Source organism: Acomys minous, assembly GCF_964271855.1.
Source record: "Acomys minous genome assembly, chromosome: 15".
Taxonomy (NCBI): Eukaryota; Metazoa; Chordata; class Mammalia; order Rodentia; family Muridae; genus Acomys; species Acomys minous.
In genome coordinates this window covers 13,161,900-13,180,747 of record NC_140497.1, presented here as the reverse complement: position 1 = coordinate 13,180,747, position 18,848 = coordinate 13,161,900, and the positions used below count along the sequence as shown (strand labels likewise).

General features: G+C 42.1%; 1 protein-coding gene and 1 long non-coding RNA gene across 4 annotated transcripts in view; one reads left to right on the top strand and one right to left on the bottom strand.

Annotated features, from left to right (window-relative positions):
* Positions 1-18,848, top strand: part of NEK5 (NIMA related kinase 5) — a 41,463-nt gene that overhangs the window by 1,877 nt on the left and 20,738 nt on the right. For 2 of the 3 annotated variants that reach the window (XM_084759303.1, XM_084759305.1), the window contains exons 2-10: positions 5-142; positions 1,116-1,200; positions 4,871-4,968; positions 9,334-9,417; positions 9,829-9,899; positions 11,656-11,742; positions 13,200-13,254; positions 15,831-16,031; positions 16,113-16,195. In XM_084759303.1, coding sequence (XP_084615429.1) covers positions 26-142; positions 1,116-1,200; positions 4,871-4,968; positions 9,334-9,417; positions 9,829-9,899; positions 11,656-11,742; positions 13,200-13,254; positions 15,831-16,031; positions 16,113-16,195 — 881 coding nt within the window. In that variant the 5' untranslated portion in view covers positions 5-25. The remainder of the gene's footprint in view (positions 1-4; positions 143-1,115; positions 1,201-4,870; positions 4,969-9,333; positions 9,418-9,828; positions 9,900-11,655; positions 11,743-13,199; positions 13,255-15,830; positions 16,032-16,112; positions 16,196-18,848) is intronic. The other variant, XM_084759304.1, reaches the window with a different exon arrangement.
* LOC311584733 lies at positions 14,153-18,232 on the bottom strand. Its single transcript, XR_014774987.1, has 2 exons — positions 17,742-18,232; positions 14,153-14,466 (listed from the first exon to the last, which is right to left on the bottom strand). It is a non-coding gene; the product is annotated as an uncharacterized lncRNA (long non-coding RNA).

Below are 18,848 nucleotides of genomic sequence, written 5' to 3'. Positions count from 1 at the left end.
TTAGGAACCTGTGAACTCAGAAACCATGGATAAATTTGACCTGATTAAGGTCATTGGGGAAGGCACCTTTGGGAAGGTATACTTGGCTAAAGGCAAATCAGAACGCCATCACTGTGTCATAAAAGAGATCGGTTTTGCAAAGGTAAAGTTAATAAGTTCAGTTTTTTTGACAATTGAAAGTGGTATACTTAGATTTTTAAAAAGATTTATTTATTAAATATGTATATATATATGTGTGCTCTTGAGAGTGGATGTACACCATGTGAATGCAAGCACCTGCAGAGGTCCCAGGGCTTTGAGAGCTCCTGAACTTGATTTACAAGCAGTTGGAAGCTACCTGATTAGGGCGCTAAGAACTGAACCTGGGCCTTCTGCACAAGCAGCGAGCGCTGAGCCATCCCTCCAGCCCCCATGTTGTTAGTCTAGTGTGAAAGCAAATGTCTTTCTCACGGTTGTGGATTTCAAGGCTCAGTTGGCCCTGTCTTCTTTCATCCCATTGAAACCCGATCCAGGAATATGTGTTGCATTCATTTTCTCTGTCTCCTCTCCTCCTACTGAACAAAGGACAGAGGCTGTGATACCTAAATCTCTCACCTACCCACCTCTGTGCTTTCCTTGTCTTTCTTCCCTCCTCCTCCTTCCCCCTCTCTCTTCCCCCTCCCCCTTTCCTTCTTCCCCTTGGCCTCCTACCCACCCACCCTCCCTTCCTTCTTCCTTCCTTCCTTTCTCTCTCTCCTTTGTTTGTGTGGCAAGGTCTGGGTTACATTATATAGACAAGCTTAGATAATGATTAAAAATCTAGTTACTGCTTTATTTGTAATTTGCAGGGTAATCTCAGCCTCCAGGTGGCTGGGAATACAGTTGTGCATCCAGCGTAACCACTTTCCAATTTTTAGTGTGATAATCTCTCCCCAGGATTCTCCTGACTATAATTTTCATTGACAAACCATTGGTTAGATATGAAGCATCCCACAGTGGCCCCACCTTCAAGAGCTAAGTTTTAAAAGGGACATTAAAGCCAGCAGCATTTTGGGGAATTTGGATGGGGGTGAGCAGGATGCAAGTTACCTCTTTAAAACACGCCACCTCTCAATGTAACTTGGATGCCCTCCCAGGAACAAGAAGCTTCAGAGAAAGAAGTGATTCTTTTGGCTACGATGAAGCATCCCAACATCGTCACCTTCTTCAACTCATTTCAAGGTCAGATTTGCCAATCATCAAAGTATACCAGTAACCTAAAGATCTTCCCAAGGGTTGTGTATTTATTAAAGCTTGTAAGTGTGTTCATTTTCCTGTCTAGTTAAATTGTCTTTATTTCCTATCTGGTGAGGTTTGTCTTTTGGGAGAAGATCTTTAGTAGCCCAGGCTGCTCCCAGTTCACTGTGTGGTTGGATGTAACCTTGAACTCCACAGCCTTTTCATCAGCCGCCCCAGGGCTGAGATTACAGCTGCATCCCACCACGCTGAGCCCTCCTAGTGACTTTATATGGACAACTTCCGCTTCCCTCTAATAGGTTTTCACACTTCTCCTTAATCCTTACTCTACTGAACAGACTGTGGTTGCTATGCCAGATGTGAAGTGAGAATGATGCTTAACCATTGGCCGACAGCAATACACATAAATTACTCAGTCCCATTACTTGCTGGCTAGTGGTGGAGTATGAGGTCTGGGTCCTGGATGAAGGACGACCAGAAGTGGAGTGTGAGGTTTCGTAAACATCAGAAAGGAGACAGAGCCCAACAGGCACACATGTTAAACTGGGTGTGTGTTAGGGGTTAGGGGTTCACTCAGCCTGAATTTGGTTCCTCGTATCCTGTGATAGTAGGTGGGGGTGTGTAATCCTCTCACAGAGCGGCAGCAACCTGCCAAAGCAGAGCAGAACTTCAAGGAGCTTTAATCTAGGGAGCCCTTTTCCAATCATTTTCTACCTTACTCATTGAGACAGGGGCTTCAGAGTTCGCATAGCTCACCACTAAAGTTAGTCACTGGCCAGCTTGCTAAGCGGGCATGGCGCCAGGTCTCTGTGCCCACCAATGTTTACAGGGGACCTTGTGGAGCAAGTGCTGTGAGCTGAGCCATCTACCCAGCCCCTACTAAGGTGTTTGTTCTGTCTTGAAGCTAAGAGAATATTTGTTGGGTAGATTCTTGCTGAGTCATCATTACCATAGTTACCAGGGTGAATGCAGCAAACAAAATACACAAGAGCCTCTGTCCTGGAAGTTTGCATTATAATCAGAATAGACAGACAGAAAACAGTATACAATATATTGGGTGCTTGTGACGCTGTACTAGGTTCCATAGATACCCACAGTTCATATGGGACCAGGATTTCCCTAACCCAACCTCTAGCGCTGGGTTGTAAGTCATGGGTTGTAGGTACTAAGATATCTCCAAGTGACACTGGCTGGGTAGAAAACAGCGAGTAAACCCATACATACACCCACTATTTCCCCATCCTTTTGTAGTGTGCAGACCTGGTGCTCTTTGCTGTTTAGAAAATACTACATTCAAAGCAGTTATGAGGCCACGGACAGTCTCACACTCCTATAATCCCAGCACTGGAGAACCAGAGGCAGAAGGAATGTTGTAAGTTCAAGGCCAGCCTGGTCTTCAAAGTTGAGTTCCTGGCCAAGCAGTGGTAGAGTAGTGAGGTTCTACCTCAAAATCAGTATAAAATTAAGTTAAAAGCAGCTCTATTTGCATGAGGACCAGCCTTTAATGTCTGGTATTCAAAGGAGCTCTAGGGATTCCTGTGAGACTTTTTCAGGGGCAGGACACTGAGCTGGACTGAACAAGTGTGCAAGTGCGCATGCTCGACCCCTCGGCCCTGAACTCTGACTTTTAAAGGCAGTCAGGGAGTCAAGTGCCCCACACTTCTATTCGCTATTCTCATCTTTCAGAATCTCATCATTTGAGCTATTGTTGAAGTCCTTTGTCTAGCTGAATTCTTCTCATCCTCAGACTTCCCCAAGCCAGGTGCCTCCACTAATCCCCTAGGGTACTCTTCTACTAATGTGTTGTGTCTCTCTGTGCATATACATTCAATTTTTTTTTTCCCTTCAGATAGGAAACTTGGGGGTTGAGAATGTAGCACAGTGGTAGAACACTCGTATAGCATGTATAGGTCCTGGGTTTGATTCCTAGCAATGTGCATGCACACACGCACGAGCGCACGCGCGCACACACACACACACACACACACACACAAATATAAACATTAATGTCCCCTCCCATCCTGTCCATTGGGACTAGTTGAACAGGGTCTCTGAAAGCGGGAGTATGGATTGAGGGGGACAGAGACATGAAGAATGGAGCCAAGACAAGTCCTTATCAAGGCTCAACTTTATTTAAGCAAGCATGGCTTATATAGCAAACCACCACAGCTCTTGTTACAAAACTCACTTCCCCTGTAATCCCAGCACTTGGGGAGGCAGAGGCAGGGGGATCTTTATGAGTTTGAGGCTAGCCTGGTCTATAAAGCCAGACCAGGAGAGCCTAGGGCTACACAGAAAAACCTTGTCTTGAAAAACCAACCAAATAAATTTTAAAAGTGCTTATTTTTAATCTGTTTTATTTGGGTTCCTTAGGCCTCTACCTCCCTTTCAACCTGTATCCATCCTAATACCTTTCCAACAGTAGGTAGGAAAGAAAGAAAGAGTGGATGGAGCACAGTATGTCTCTTAGCTCCTTCCTGCTGGTTAGGAACGAAGTTGCTTGGGGCAAAATCAATCTTCGTTTCAGGATTTCTCCAACTTCTTCTCATCAAACTGCGTCAACAGCAACCAGGAGCAGCAGGGGTTAACAACAGCAGCCTCCCCCTTTTTTCTCAGAGCTCTCTTCCCCTCTACCCGGCCTCCACTCGGGTATTTATACCCTCCACAGCGCCCTCAGACTTCAGCTATCTGCCGCTGCAAAGACCACGCCCCTGCCAGAGCACGAGACAATCGTAGTTAACAGCTGTGGACAAACTGAAGCAGCCCCATACACCTGGGATTAAAACATGTTTACATAACATAACTGAGTTTTGAAAGAACCCGAAACTTCTGCTTACAGGGCTGAACCATCCTGCTGGGCCAGGTGACTAGAAAATGGAGCTGCAAGTCTATCTTGCTTCAGTTTTTGATGCCCAGACTCAGATTTGCATAAATCATGTGATCAGGCCAGGCCCACCCGGATGATCCTTTTGCTCTACTCAAAATTTGCTGACTAGTATAAGAGATGAGGTTTTACAAATTTGAAGCTGGGTAAGAAAATAAGGAGAATTTAGAGATGTTTTCCTAAGGCCAAATGAATTCCATCCATGAATATTAACTCTTAGCTGCTTAGAGCATGTCCTAGAACCAAGAGCTCTGAATGTCGAACAAAAATAGACAAACCCCTCTGCACTGGTGAGCCCCTTTTCCCTTGCTGTGAAACAAATAGGCATATATTTACAATCTTCAAACATTTTCCTCGCTCAGTTCACTCCTTCCCAGCATATTAAGTTAAGGGATCCACCCCTTGGGGTAGGGCCATCTGCGGGGAGGGCAGGCCTTCTCTCCTTAAATAATCCAATTTAGAAACTCTCACAGAAATGCCCAGAGGCTTGATTCCAGACTATGCCAGATCTAATCATGCTAACAACTGATGTTAACTCAGTGGGCCCCACAGACATACCCTCTCTCAAAGGTCAACGAGACAAAGCAAACAGAAGAAATGTAGGCTGTATAGTGGGATGAGAAGCCGGCCCATTTTTGGGTCCCCCGCCCCCCACTAAGACGCACTGCATTTTTCTGTTATAGTCTTCACGGTCTAGGTCTAGATTTTGAAACGGAACCGATTGATGGTACCTAAGGGCTCTCAGCACACACTGATGTTGTTTTCCTGCAGAGAACAGCAGGCTGTTTATTGTAATGGAATACTGTGATGGAGGGGATCTCCTACAAAGGATCCAGAGACAGCAGGGAGTGTTTTTCAGCGAAGACCAGGTAAATCTACTCCCAATGTTCATGGAGTGTTAAAGTTACAGTGTTTCTGGCAGGAAGATCTGAATCATTAAACTGTGAGCTAATATTCCTTTTTTTTTTTTTTTAAATATCCTTGATATTTGAATTGAAATGGAATCTTTTGTTTTGTTTTGTTTTGTTTTTGAGACAGGGTGTCTCAGTGTATCCTTGGCTGTCCTGGACACACGTTGTAGACCAGGTTGGCCTGAAACTCACAGCCATCCTCCTGCCGCTGCTTCCCAAGTGCTGGGATTAAAGGTGTTCACAACCACACCTGCAAAATGGAATCTATTTTTGAGAATGATGTTCTTTTGTATGAAAATATATGATGCTATGTAGCTCATGTAGGGTGAGCTTCATGTCTAAAACACTCATGAGAACGGGGCCAGAGAGATGCGTCTACTTTTCCTCTTAGCGTGCGGGAATCCCATGGGGCCCACATCTGTGCAGGCCCTGTCCATGCTGGCTCAGCCTCTGTGAGTGCACATATATGTTAGTCCTGCTGTGTTTAGAAGGCCTTGTTTCCTTGATGTCTTCCATCTCCTCTGGCTCCTACAAACTGTCTGCCTCTGGAAACTTCTGTAGAGTTCCCTGAGCCCTGAAAGTGGAGAGGGGTTTGATAGAGACATCCTATTCAGGACTGGGTGTCTGAAGGTCTCTTACTCTCTGCACATTGTCTGACCCTGGATCTCTGTATTTGTTCCCATCTGCTGCAGAAGGAAACTTCTCTGATGATGCTTGAGCAAGGCACTGATCTATGAGTGTAGCGGGATGTGGTTAGGAGTCATTTCTTCTGCATCCCTTTAGCACATCAGTAGTATCTGGAAGCTGGCCGTGGTGGTGCAAGCACTCTGGGAGGCAGAGGCAGGTGGATCTCTGTAAGTTCAAGGCCATCCTGGTCTACAAAGCAAGTCTAGGACAGCCAAGGCTACACAGAGAAACTCTGTCTTGAAAAGCCAAAAAAAAGAAAAAGAAAGAAAGAAAGAAAGACAAAAGGAAAAAGAAAAAGAAAAAAGAAAACTGCAAAAGAAAAACAAACAAACAAACAAACAAACAAACAAAAAAACCCAGTAGTGTTTGGTTTTCCCCTAGGTCCCTGGCCTATCTGGTCTCAGATACTTGGCCACTGAAACAGTATCAAAGATGGGTTCCATCTCATGGACTGGGTCCTAAATCAAATCAGATATTGGTTGGTCACTCCCACAAGCTTTGTGCCATATTGCACAATCATATCTTTTTTAAAAAATATATTTTATTGATTTATTCATATTACATCTCACTTATATCTGGACACTAGCCCAAGGGGCATGTCCCATGAATGTCTTCACTTATCAGGAAAGTGGGACAGAGGGAAGGACATCCTATTGGGACTCTTGGTGAGAGAAGCATGGGAGAATAAGGAAATAGAAGGATCCAGAGGGTCCTAGAAACTTACAAGAAGAACATTATGACAGGCAGATCTGGGCCCAGGGGTCCTGCTCAAACTATGGCACCAGCCAAGGACAATACGTGCAGTAAACTTCGAACCCCTACCCAGATGCACAGTCATATCTTGCAGGTGGGTCACCACTGTAGATAGAAGAGAACCCGGTTGGTGTTTCCCTTTCTTCTCTGGTGGCATGCTGAGTCCCTTCCAGTTCTGTGATCACTAGTCCATAGGGTGAAGGCTCTAGGTAGGCACCAGTTCAACTTCTCCACGCACAGTGAGTTGTATAGGTATTGTCTTCTGCAACAGGGCCTTGCAGTCAGCTTGTGGATAACAACCGACAGTCTTGGCATAGCCTGGATTGTTTTGGGATTCCCATGGGATCCCTTCAGCAAACAACTCAATTAGATACACTGGAGAGAAGTCCAGTCAAGGCTCTCTCTCTCCCATTGTTTGGTGATTCCATTTAGATCACTGTCGTCATTTACGTATGTATTTTAGGAAGCTTCTTCTGTATTAGGTTTCCATATGACCCCTCAAATGAGCCTTAGTTTTAACTGTCCTTTGCCATCTATCCCTTGATCCTCGCTGACCTCCTGCTCCCCATTTGATCCTTCCATTTCAGTGCTTCCATCCATCTATAACTATCTATTCCCTTTTCCCTTCCTAAGGAGATGCATTCCTGCCCACTTAGTCCCTTGCTCTGTGCTTAACCTATGTGGTTAGAAGGATTGGAGCTTGATTATCAATGAGTTAACAGTTGTGGTATAAGTGAATACATACCATATTTGTCTCTCTGGGTCTAAGTCACTTCACTCAGGATAGTTTTCCTCTTAGTTCCATCCATTTGCCTGTGAGTTTCATTATTTCATTTTTTAAAATTGATGACTAATATTCCATTGTGTAACTGTACCACATTTTATCTATTCATCCATTGATGGACATTTAGTGGTTTTCTGGCTAATATGAATAGAGCAGCAAGGAACATGATTAAGCAAGTGTCTCTGTAGCTGGATATAGAGCCCTTTGGGTATATGCCCCAAATTGGTACAGCTGGATCTTGAGGTAGATCGATCCTCATCTTCTTGTGGAACCGCCACACTGGTTTCCATGGTGCCTGTACAAACTTGCATTCCCAACAGCAATGGTGAGTGTCCCCTTACTCCACATCCTCACCAGCATGAGCTGCCATTTCTTTTATTGACCTTGGCCATGCTGACCAGTCTGAAATGAAGTCTCAAAGTAGTGTTGACTTGCATTTCCCTCATGACTAAGGATGTTGAATGTTTCTTTAAGTGTTTCTTAGTCATTTGAGTTTCCTCTTTCGAGAATTCTCTGTTTATATGAATATCCTGTTGTAACTGAATTATGTTTTCTCTATGTTTTGAGTGCTTTATATATTTTGGACATTAGCCCTCTGTTGGATGTATAATTGGTAAAAATCATTTCCCATTCTGTAGGTTGCCACTTTCTCCAAATGACAGGGTCCTTTGCCATGCAGAAGCTTTTCAGTTTCATGAAGTTCTATTTATTAATTGTTGATCTTAGTGCCTGTGCTATCAGAGTTCTGTTTAGAAAGTCCCTTCCTGGGCCAACAAGCTCAAGACTCTTCCCTACTTTGTCTTCTATCAGATTCAGTATATCTGGCCTTATGATGATCCATTTGGAGTTGAGTTCTGTGCTGGGTGGTAAATGTGGGGTCTATGTGTGTACTTCTACAGTTAGCCATACACCTTGACCAGGACCAGCTGTTGTTTATCAATGTGTATTTCTGGATTCTTTATCAAAAATCAGGTGACAATAGTTGTGTCAACTTGTGTCTATGTCTTCAATTCTATTTCATTGATCAATGTGCCTATTTTTATGACAATGTCATGCAGTTTTTAGTACTAAAACTCTGTAGTGAAATTTGAGAGAGCTGTGTGATATCTTCTTAGAGAGAAAAGTGCATAACTTTGAATATATGAATGATTAAAGAATCAATAACTTTAGTTTCTATAAATTTAATCAAGCATTTTTTCCATTCCATCCATATTATATATTAAATCTATATTTACAGAAATATCTCCTTTCTTATCTAGGTATTATTTTGTTTTGTTTCTTTGTTTTGTTGAGACAAGGTTTCTCTGTGTAGCCTTGGCTGGCCTGGACTCACTTTGTAGATTAGTCTGGCTTCGAACTTACAGAGATCTGCCTGCCTCTGCTTCCCAGAGTGCCAGTATTAAAGATGTGCACCACCACACCCTGCTTGTTTTGCTATATTTTATAAAAATACTTCTTGTGATTAAATTTTAATTTTATTTTCTTTGGGAAAATTCCAAGATGTCAACTGACTCCCAATACCTAGAATATAGACTTTCTTCTTACTATATCTTTTAGCAGATAAGGAACCTGTGGGATTTTAGAGTATTTTAAATGAATTTCTCTAAGTGTAGAACACATTTTATAAAGTGATTTCCTATCCACTGATATAAAATACAACAGAGCTGGACATGGCAGCACAGGCTTATAATCTCCCTGTCTGGAGGTCGAGGTAGGAAGTCTGCCATAAGTTTGAGGCCAGCTTGTGCTATATAGTGGATATAAAGCCAGCTAGGGCTATATCAAAAGACTCTGTCTCAGAAAACTAAAGAAACAACGAGTAAGCAAATAGGCAGATAGATAGATAGATAGATGAATAGATAGATGGATAGATAGCCACCCAGCCATGAGTGCCCCCATCTCTTCTTGGATTTTATTCTTTTCTTTCCACATACATATTTCACGTTGATACCAATGACCTTTCTGGGCTGTGAAATGGAAATAATGTGTTATAGGCACCAACTCCATTTCTATTATTATTCCCCTCCTTGTGTGTGTGTCATCATGAAGCTGTCATGACCAGCAGACTGTTCAGTAGATTTGTTCTGCCCCCTCTGCAGATCCTGTGTTGGTTTGTACAGATTTCTCTAGGGCTGAAGCATATTCACGACAGGAGGATATTACACAGGGACATAAAATCACAGGTAAGAGCGCATACAGATGTCCTAAGACACAGTGAATTAATTCTTTCTTGTTTTCTTTCTCTCTTCTTTTCTCCTCCTTCTTCTTCTTCTTCTTCTTCTTCTTCTTCTTCTTCTTCTTCTTCTTCTTCTTCTTCTTCTTCTTCTTCTTCTTCTTCTTTTCCAAGACAAGGTTTCTCTGTGTAACAGCCCTGGTTGGCCTGGACTCACTTTGTAGACCAGGCTAGCCTCAAACTTAGAAGAATCCACCAGCCTGTGCATCCTGAGTGCTGGGATTAAAGGCATGCACCACTTATGTCTGGCTTTCAGAGTGACTTAATACACTAACCAATGTTAATAAAACACAAGTCAAGCAGTCAAATGCAAATGTGTTTCAGATTACTCTTTTTGAATGTGATTTTTCTTCACCTTTAGAATATTTTTCTTAGCAAAAATGGAATGGTTGCAAAGCTCGGGGACTTTGGAACAGCAAGGACACTGAATAAGTGAGTACTTGTAAAATTCAAGTTTTCTTTCTTTTCATGATCACCAAGGTGTTCATTTTGAGGCATTCTGTATTAAGATAGTATACTTTTCATTATCTCCACAATTTTAGGTGACTATGACTACATCAAATCATTTAACCATCTATGGCTAAAATATCAAACGTCTGTGGGGGTTGAGAAATGATTTTTTTTTTTGAGAAGTTAAGAGTACTTGTCCCTCTTGCAGAGAACTTGAGTTTGGTTCCCAGCACCTACCTCTGGCATCTCATAACCTCCCATGACTCCAGCATGCCAGGACATCTGGTGTGTCTTCCTTGTCTCTGTGGTCACCTCCCACACATGCACATATGTATGTACACACAAACAAACAATGAAAGGAAAATCCAGAAAAAATTTTCGAGATAAATTGTGACTAATTGGATGATGGTGGGAATGGTGTAAAGCAAAGCAAAACCACATCCCTGACTTATACTGTACAAACAAACCAAACAAAAAGCCCCGCCCACTTTGTTTTGTGGACTTCTTGGTATCATAAGGAAGTATTTTCCTATGTGACATAAGGAAAGTGGAATTCTGACTTAAAGAGACAGCATGATGACAGCTCTACAGAGCATGTCTGGGAACAAGGGGTAGGAAAACATATCTGAGCTTAACAGTAGATTTTTGGGATTCTTAGACTCTGAGTGAGTAAATATTTTATTCACTTAATTCTTTTTTCTGATGATGTTGGGGTTTAATACACGGAACTACATCCCAGTCTAATTCCTTTTTGTATTTTCCACATTTTAGAATATATAAATTGCATTGATAGTTGGAAAAATAGAAATCTTGCATTATTGGAAAATTATTTATTTATTTATTGGTTTTTTGAGACAGAGTTTCTCTGTGTAGCCTTGGCTGTCCTGGACTCGCTTTGTAGACCAGGCTGGCCTTGAACTCACAGTGATCTGCCTGCCTCTGCCTCCCAAGTGCTGGGATTAAAGGTGTGCGCCACCACACCCAACACACATTATTGGAGATTTATTAGTAATTATGTTCCTAGTGGGATCTTTAAGTCTCTCTTTATATATCTGTATCTATATCTATAGCTATCTGTGTGTGTGTGTGTGTCTCTCTGTGTGTGTGCGTGCACATGTGGGTCCTCTGAAGGAACAAGTGCTTTTAACCACCTTTTTAGCCTGTGTATACTTATTTGTATGATAGGGTCTCATGTAACCCAGGCTATCTTTTACCTTGTTATGTAGCTGAGGCTACCCTTGAACTCTGTATCCTTATGCCTCCACTTCCCCAGTACCAGACATATAGACTCATGGGCCACCATGCCTGGGTTTCTTCCTCTCTCTGTCTCTCCACGTATGTATGTATGTATGTACGTATGTATGTATGTATGTATATGCATAAATTTAGGGATTGATTTTGTATTGTTTTGTTTTGAGATAAGGACCTCTCTGAGTCCCTGGCTGTCCTGGAACTCCCTATATAGATAGTTCTGACCTCCAACTCACAGACATCTGCCTGCCTCTGCCTCCAAAGTGTTGGGATTAAAGGCATACATTATCACACATAGTTGGGGTTGAGTTGTAAGGTCAAAAACCTACTGTCTTTCTTAATCTGTCATTCAGATAAAATCTCTTGATTTCTTCCAATATATGTACAAATACAATTTTTTGTTCCTGTTTACAATTTTCCTTGCAATATCATGTCTTCAGACTTTCCCACTAGTGAAACATTTTTTTATTTACTCTCATTTTCCTAGTTCCATGGAACTGGCTCAGACATGTGCTGGGACCCCTTATTACCTGTCCCCAGAGATCTGTCAGAACAGGCCATACAACAATAAAACGTGAGTGGCTCTTGGTTGGAGAGTATCAGTCAAAACTAGTGGGTGACACTGAATGGCACAGACTGATATTATAATCTCTCTTCTGTTGGTTATTTGTGCATTTTCCTTTCTTCATGTGGGAAACGAGACCTCCAGTGGTTAACTTATTCAGTGACTAATAATATTCCCTAAAGATATTGGAGTTATTTAAGACAAAGCAATTTCTCTTCATTTAAAGATGCAAAAAAATATAAAGAGCAGCATTATTGGGGCTGCAGAAATGGCTTCATGGTTAAGCGCATGCTGCTCTTGCAGAGGACCCAAGTTCAGTTTGCAGCACCCATGTCTGTAGCTAACAATCACCTAGGGGATCTGACAGCTCTGGTCTCCATGGGTACTTGCACTGATTTATACAGACACACAGAGACACCCCTGTTGTGTCACTCTTGGACATGTGACCTCACTAGGTGACCTACTTACCAGGGACCACACCTAAAGAGAAACTGACTCTTCTCCCAGCAGTGGGCCTGAGAGGAAGGGGTGTGTGTGAATGTGATTAAAATGCATTATATGAAATTGTTTTTTAAAGAAGTTAAAAATGAGAAAAACTAGTAAACAAGAAAAAAAAAACCCACCTGAGAAAAGCCTTTTACTGTGACAGTTGGTTGCAGTACTCGAGAGGCAACCCAAGAGATGTCTCCCAGCTGGCTAGATCTGAACTCACAGAGATCTGCCTGCCTCTGCCTCCAAAGTGCTGGGATTAAAGGTGTGCACCACCATGCCTGGCTAAGTAATCTTAAAGATAAGTGTGTAAAGAACAAAATTCAGGCTGGAGAGATGGTTCAGAGGTTAAGAGCAGTGTCTGTTCTTCCAAAGGTCCTGAATTCAATCCCCAGAAACCACATGGTGGCTCACAACCATCTATAATGAGATCTGGTGCCCTCTTCTGGCCTGCAGGCACACATGTGGGCAGAATACTGTACAAACAATAGACTAAAAAACAAAACAAAACAAAACAAAATTCAAGTTCTATATTGCAAGCATGTTTTCCAAACGTTTGTTGAGACTGTGCTATCACTTAATGTAACCGTTGCTTTGTCAAGTGCTTTGAATAGCATTTATCTTCCTAAATCAGCCACTTTCCATCTTAGGAGTCAGAGCAAATGCATTCTGCCATCTTGACTTTTTCCTCTAATGTGCCCTCCAATTCCATTATACATGTTTTCTTTGGGCACATGAGGCAAATATTTAGCCATAACACTATAGTAATGTTTATTTAGTCTGCCAGGATCCTGACAAACTTCAAATGATTCTTATTTTATTTTTGATCTTAGAATTGATAATATATCTGAAAGCACCTGTAAAAACACACCAACCTAATAAAATGAAGCTATTCCCACGTAAAGCAATTTAAGAGGTAAAAACTTCCATGAGAGTTGACTCCATTTTCTGACTGTGCAAACCCTTCTCCTCTCCAGGGACATTTGGTCTCTTGGCTGTGTCTTATATGAGCTCTGCACACTCAGACATCCTGTAAGTATGTTGACCATCATGTGAACTTTGAATCAACAAAGGCATATATGTGAAAGTAGCTTTGAGGAGAAAAAGATTAGTGTTTGACTTTATTAGATTGTTTAATTATATGTGTGTAAGAGACAGACAGACAGAGATAAGAGAGACAGATATGTAGCCAGGTAAGGTAGCATGTGCCTATGGTCTTATCAACTCAGGCATTCAAGATAAGGGTGAGCAGCAGACAAGGACACAGCTTTTAAAAAGTCAAAACCAACTGCAAACTAAACTCAAGAAATGGCAGCAGAAGGATTTAAGGCCAGCTTAGGCTGCATAGAAATATGGTGTGAGTGAGTATGTGTGTGTGTGTGTTTCTCTGTTTGTCTCTGTCTGTCTGTCTGTCTGTCTCTCTCTGTCTATCTGTCTCTCTCTCTCTCTCTCTTTCACACACACACACATATACACACACAAACACAGAGAGAGAGAGAGAGAGAGAGAGAGAGAGAGGGAGGGAGGGAGGGAGAGGGAGGGAGGGAGAGAGGGAGGGAGGGAAAGAGAGAGAGAGGTGTATTAGAACTACATGTTTGGCATGGAAAGAAGTCTAAGTAATACTATAAAGTAAAAGGTCTGCCAGGTGTGGTGGCACACACCTTTAATCCTAGTACTAGGGAGGCAGAGGCAGGTGAGTTGGAGGCCAGCCTGGACTACAAAGTAAGTCCGCGAAAGCAAAGGCTACACAGAGAAACTCTGTCTCGGAAAAAAAAAGTCCAAGTCTGAGAATAGCATGTGGAGTATAATTCTATTATACATATGTTCCTCAAAAGAAACGGTATGGGGGCAGAATTGCAGGAAATGAAACACAGAGTTCTAAGAGTCCCAGTTATCACATGGGCTGTGCTGATTTTTCCAGCACCAAGCCTTTTTTTTTTTTAAGATTTATTTATTATTTATACAGTGTTCTGCCCGCATGGGCACCTTCCCGCCACAAGAAGGCACTGGATCTCATTACAGATGGTCGTGAGCCACCATGTGGTTGCTGGGAATTGAACTCGGGACCTCTGGAAGAGCAGATGGTGCTCTTAACCTCTGAGCCATCTCTCCAGCCCCCTGCAGCACCAAGTCTTGATGGGTGTGAAGCCTTGAGTTCACTACGTACCTTATTTCTATGATTTATTGGAAGCTGGCCACGACATAGGCACCATCTGCCTGGCATGTACAAAACATCTGAGGTTCCTAGTAGGAAAACATAAGTTTAAAGTAAACCATATTATTTGCAGAAATGTCTTAGACAAAGAGAGCCACTCTTGGCATTTAGGCAGGAGTGGGATTTCTCTATAAATCTCAGGTCCCAGAGACTTCAGACAAGGCCAATACTGTACACCAGACTCTCCAGGGATAGCTTGTTTGTCAACTCATGTCTATACAGCTGCCTTCATCATCACTGTTGTTAATGTCAAAGGCCACTTAGCTCATGTCTGAACAACACCTACCCTTTCCTGCCACACTATCATATTCATCATTATTATGAATAACAAATGAATGATACTTTCATACAATGGAAGACTTTATTGTGGATGAGTTTATGAGTAAATATTTATGTTATAGTATTTGAAAAATCAAAAGGACAAATGTCATATCATCATGAATATTTATGTAAAAAATCATTCTTGAAAAGGCTATAAGGAAATATTCCTCTAGGATGTGAAATTATACATGTTTTTCTGTTTATAACTTCCCATGCCTTCTATTTTTTCTTTTCTTTCTTTCTTTCTTTCTTTCTTTCTTTCTTTCTTTCCTTCCTTCCTTCCTGCCTTTCTTTCTTTCTTTCTTTCTTTTTTTTTTTGAGACAGAGTTTCTCTGTGTAGCCTTGGCTGTCTTGGATTTGCTCTGTAGACCAGGCTGGCCTTGAACTCACAGAGGTCGCCTGCCCTGCCTCCCCAGTGCTGGGATTACAGGCATGCACCACCACGCCCAGCTTGCCTTCTAGCTTTTAAATGTAAATTAATAGTATTTTGTTAATAAAAATTTAAAAATAAAGGAAACTATTTTAGCTTAAAAAATTAAAATAGGGACTACAGGTGTAGTTGATAGGTAGGTCACATACTGTACAAATGCAAGGCCCTGGATTCAACTGACAGTGCCAAAACCAAAACCAAAATGAAAATGTTAAAAGTATAAAACTAGTCTTAAGCAACACAGACTTTCTTAAAGGAACTGCCTGAAGTATCCAGTTATGACTGAGAGTTGATGACAAGATATGGTAGAGCACAATGCTTCCAACTGTGGCTTAGAAATGCTATGGGCTGGGGATGTGGCTCAAGGGTAGAGCATCTGTCTGGCAAGCTCAAGGCCCTGTGCCAATGCCAAGCACAATGACAGACAGACAGACAGACAGACAGACAGACAGACAGACAGACTGGCCATTAGCTAGGAGATGGGTAGATAGATGATAGATAGATAGATAGATAGATAGACAGACAGACAGACAGATAGATAGATATTCAAGCAGTTAGCTTTTACTTCTTGGTGTATTTCTTACTTTAATTGCCAGCACTCAGCTTGTCTCTGATGTGTGGTCATCATCCTTGTCCTTTCAGTTTGAGAGTAACAACCTACACCATCTGGTTCTGAAGATTTGTCAAGCACGCGTCGCTCCCATATCCCCCCACTTCTCTCTTGACCTACAGTCCTTGGTACCTCAGCTCTTTCAAGTGTCTCCTGGGGACCGACCATCTATTAATTCCCTTTTGAAAAGGCCTTTTTTGGGAACTTTTGTTGCCCGATACCTGTCTCCTGAGGTAGGTTTGGGGGGGGGGGTGACTGTAGATTTTGGGAGGGGATTTTGGATGGTGAGTTCTTGACACATGTATTTGGCTTAGGTCCCCTCCAGAAGAGTTCAGTCCCATGTGCATATGCAGAACGCTGCTGTTGGCCATACCACTTGCTGGGGAGGTAGTCCATGGTAAGGATCGCGTTACCACGTAACCAAAGAGCATCTGATGGTGGCTGGGAGTGTAGCTTGGTGGTACACCACTTACTTAGCTTGCACAAGATCCCTGAGTTCCATCCCCAGCAACGCCAAAAATGAAATAATAAAACCCAAAATTAAGTTCTTAGCAGGGCATCACCACACATATGACCCCAGCACTTGGGAAGTTGAGGGACAAAAGCACCACAAGTAATAGGCCTACCTATGCTGTGTCTGACCCCATAAAAGGAAATCCTAGAGCTTTCGTCTCATATCTTGGACCACAAAAGAAGTCCAACTCTTTGGTTGGTGGCATTGCTCAGTGGTGTCGCATGAAGAGGCAAGGAAAAAACAGAACAAGAAGTGTCCATATCCTTAGTTGATTCATAAGTGTAACTGTGTTTCACACCCCTGTGTGAGATGTGCTCTTCTCAAGCCTTGCTGCAATGCCAGCACACCAATTGTGTTATATAGAAAAAGAATTAAAAAAAAAAACATTATCACATCATGAGTTTTGACATATTACTGACGTGGGAGAAAGTCTAATAGCTATAATGAATGACAATGGAAAATATAAGTGTATCAGCAGGCTAGGAGTTGCCTGGTCACATGAGGATGAGTCAGGTATTCCTAACACGTTGTATATCTAGCTCAGCAGTGACCTGGGGACTCAGCTCCTTTCTTCTCATTGGTCAGACCTTCCCAAAATGTAACATCCTAGTAGAGATGCTTCAAGTGGCTAAATCAAAGCTTACTTTTTGCTGATTTGAAGGAATGGGGGTAGGGTCAGGGAAAGGATAGAATAGGAGAATATTCAGAGATAGATAACGAGTTATTATACATTTATGGAGTGGAAGTTATTCAGTAATAAAAAAAATAGTCTATGGGGCTGGAGAGATGGCTCAGAGGTTAACACTGACTGCTATTCCAGAGGTCCTGAGTTCAATTCCCAGCAACCACATAGTGGCTCACAACCATCTATAATGTGATCTGATGCCCTTTTCTGGCCTGCAAGTATATATGCAGATAGAGCACTAATAGACATAAAATAAATAATTGCTTAAAATTTAAAAAGTAGACACTATCCATTAAGACTTTAAAAGCTCCTTGGAGCTGAAGTTTGGATCTTGAACCTAATAAAAATAAGGTGAGAACTTAGATGTAACTCAAGGATGCAGGTAATGTTTTATGGGGTGATAAGTGAGGAGAACAAATTAGCCAGGTGTCAAGAATTAGCTGATGTGCTGGGCGGTGAGTGTGTGTGTCGGGGTGAATATTAAGAAAGAAAGAGTAGGGCTGGAGAGATGGCTCAGAGGTTAAGAGCACTGACAGCTTTTCCAGAGGTCCTGAGTTCAATTCCCAGCAACCACATGGTGGCTCGCAACCATTTGATGCCCTCTTCTGGCGTGCAGGTGTACATGCGGGCAGACACTCTATACACAATAAATACATACATCTTAAAAAAAAAAAAAAGAAAGAGTAAAAGCAGCAGGATGCAGCTGGGGGCACACATCTGCATGTTAAATGAACTTTCACTCACCTGATTTAACTGTTGTCACCTGTTTCAATTGTCATCTCAGGCTTACTGCTTCTGTCTGCCAACGTAGGCCTAGGCCTGGAAGCTTCTAGCCTTTGTACAATCTAACCTAGGCCTAGAATGTTTTCAGCCTCTGAGACTTACCGCTAAATAAGCTCACTGTTTCTAGCTCTTTCTGAACTCTGGGCTGACTGGTTCAACTCAACTGTTCTGCCTCAAACTGCTCTCCAAGCTGACTGATTCAATCTGGCTTCTCTCAGCTTCTGACTGAATGGTTCTGCTTGGCCTCACACTAACTCCAGCAATCTGTTTTAATCTTCTGGCCGTTTTCAATCCCTGGCACATTCTGTCTTCACCTGTGTTTAAATTGTTCTCTCTTCAACCTGTCTCTGTAAAACTCTCCCAGTAAAACTGCCTCTGAATTCCACTGCCAAGAACTCAGCTCCAGTGAACTGCCTCTAACTTACTGATGCAACCAAGCTACCTGAACAGAGCTGACTAGAACTCAGAGATCTGCATGCCTCTGTCTCTTGAATGCTGGCATTAAAGTTATGTGCCACCACACCTGGACTTAAGCTTTTCTTTACATGAAATTTGCTCTATCCCAGGCTGGCCTTGAACTCAGAGATCTTCTTGCCTCTGTCTCCTGGGATTAAAGGTGTGTCTGTATTGCAGCTGGATCATAAATACCTAGAAGGTTTCTGGATGTGACCTCTTGCCAGAGCAGCTATCTTTGGAATTAAAATTCCTGAGAATTTCTGAAAGGAGTCTATGATAGGGAAATGCACACAAGAAACTGAAAATGAGGCAATATTTTAAAAATATTTATTTATTTATTTATTTATTTATTTATTTATTTATTTATACAGTGCTCTGCCTGCATGTACACCTGCAGGCCAGAAGAGGGCATCAGATCATATTATAGATGGCTGTGAGGCACCATATGATTTCTGAGAACTGAAATCAGGACCTCTGGAGGAGCAGTCAGTGCTTAACCTCTGAGCCATCTCTCCAACCTGAAAATGAGGCAAATTATAAAGAAAATTAATGAGCTTATTTGTTGTGTTTTATTTTGACATTACATATCCAGTTAGAAGTTAGTGGTTCTTA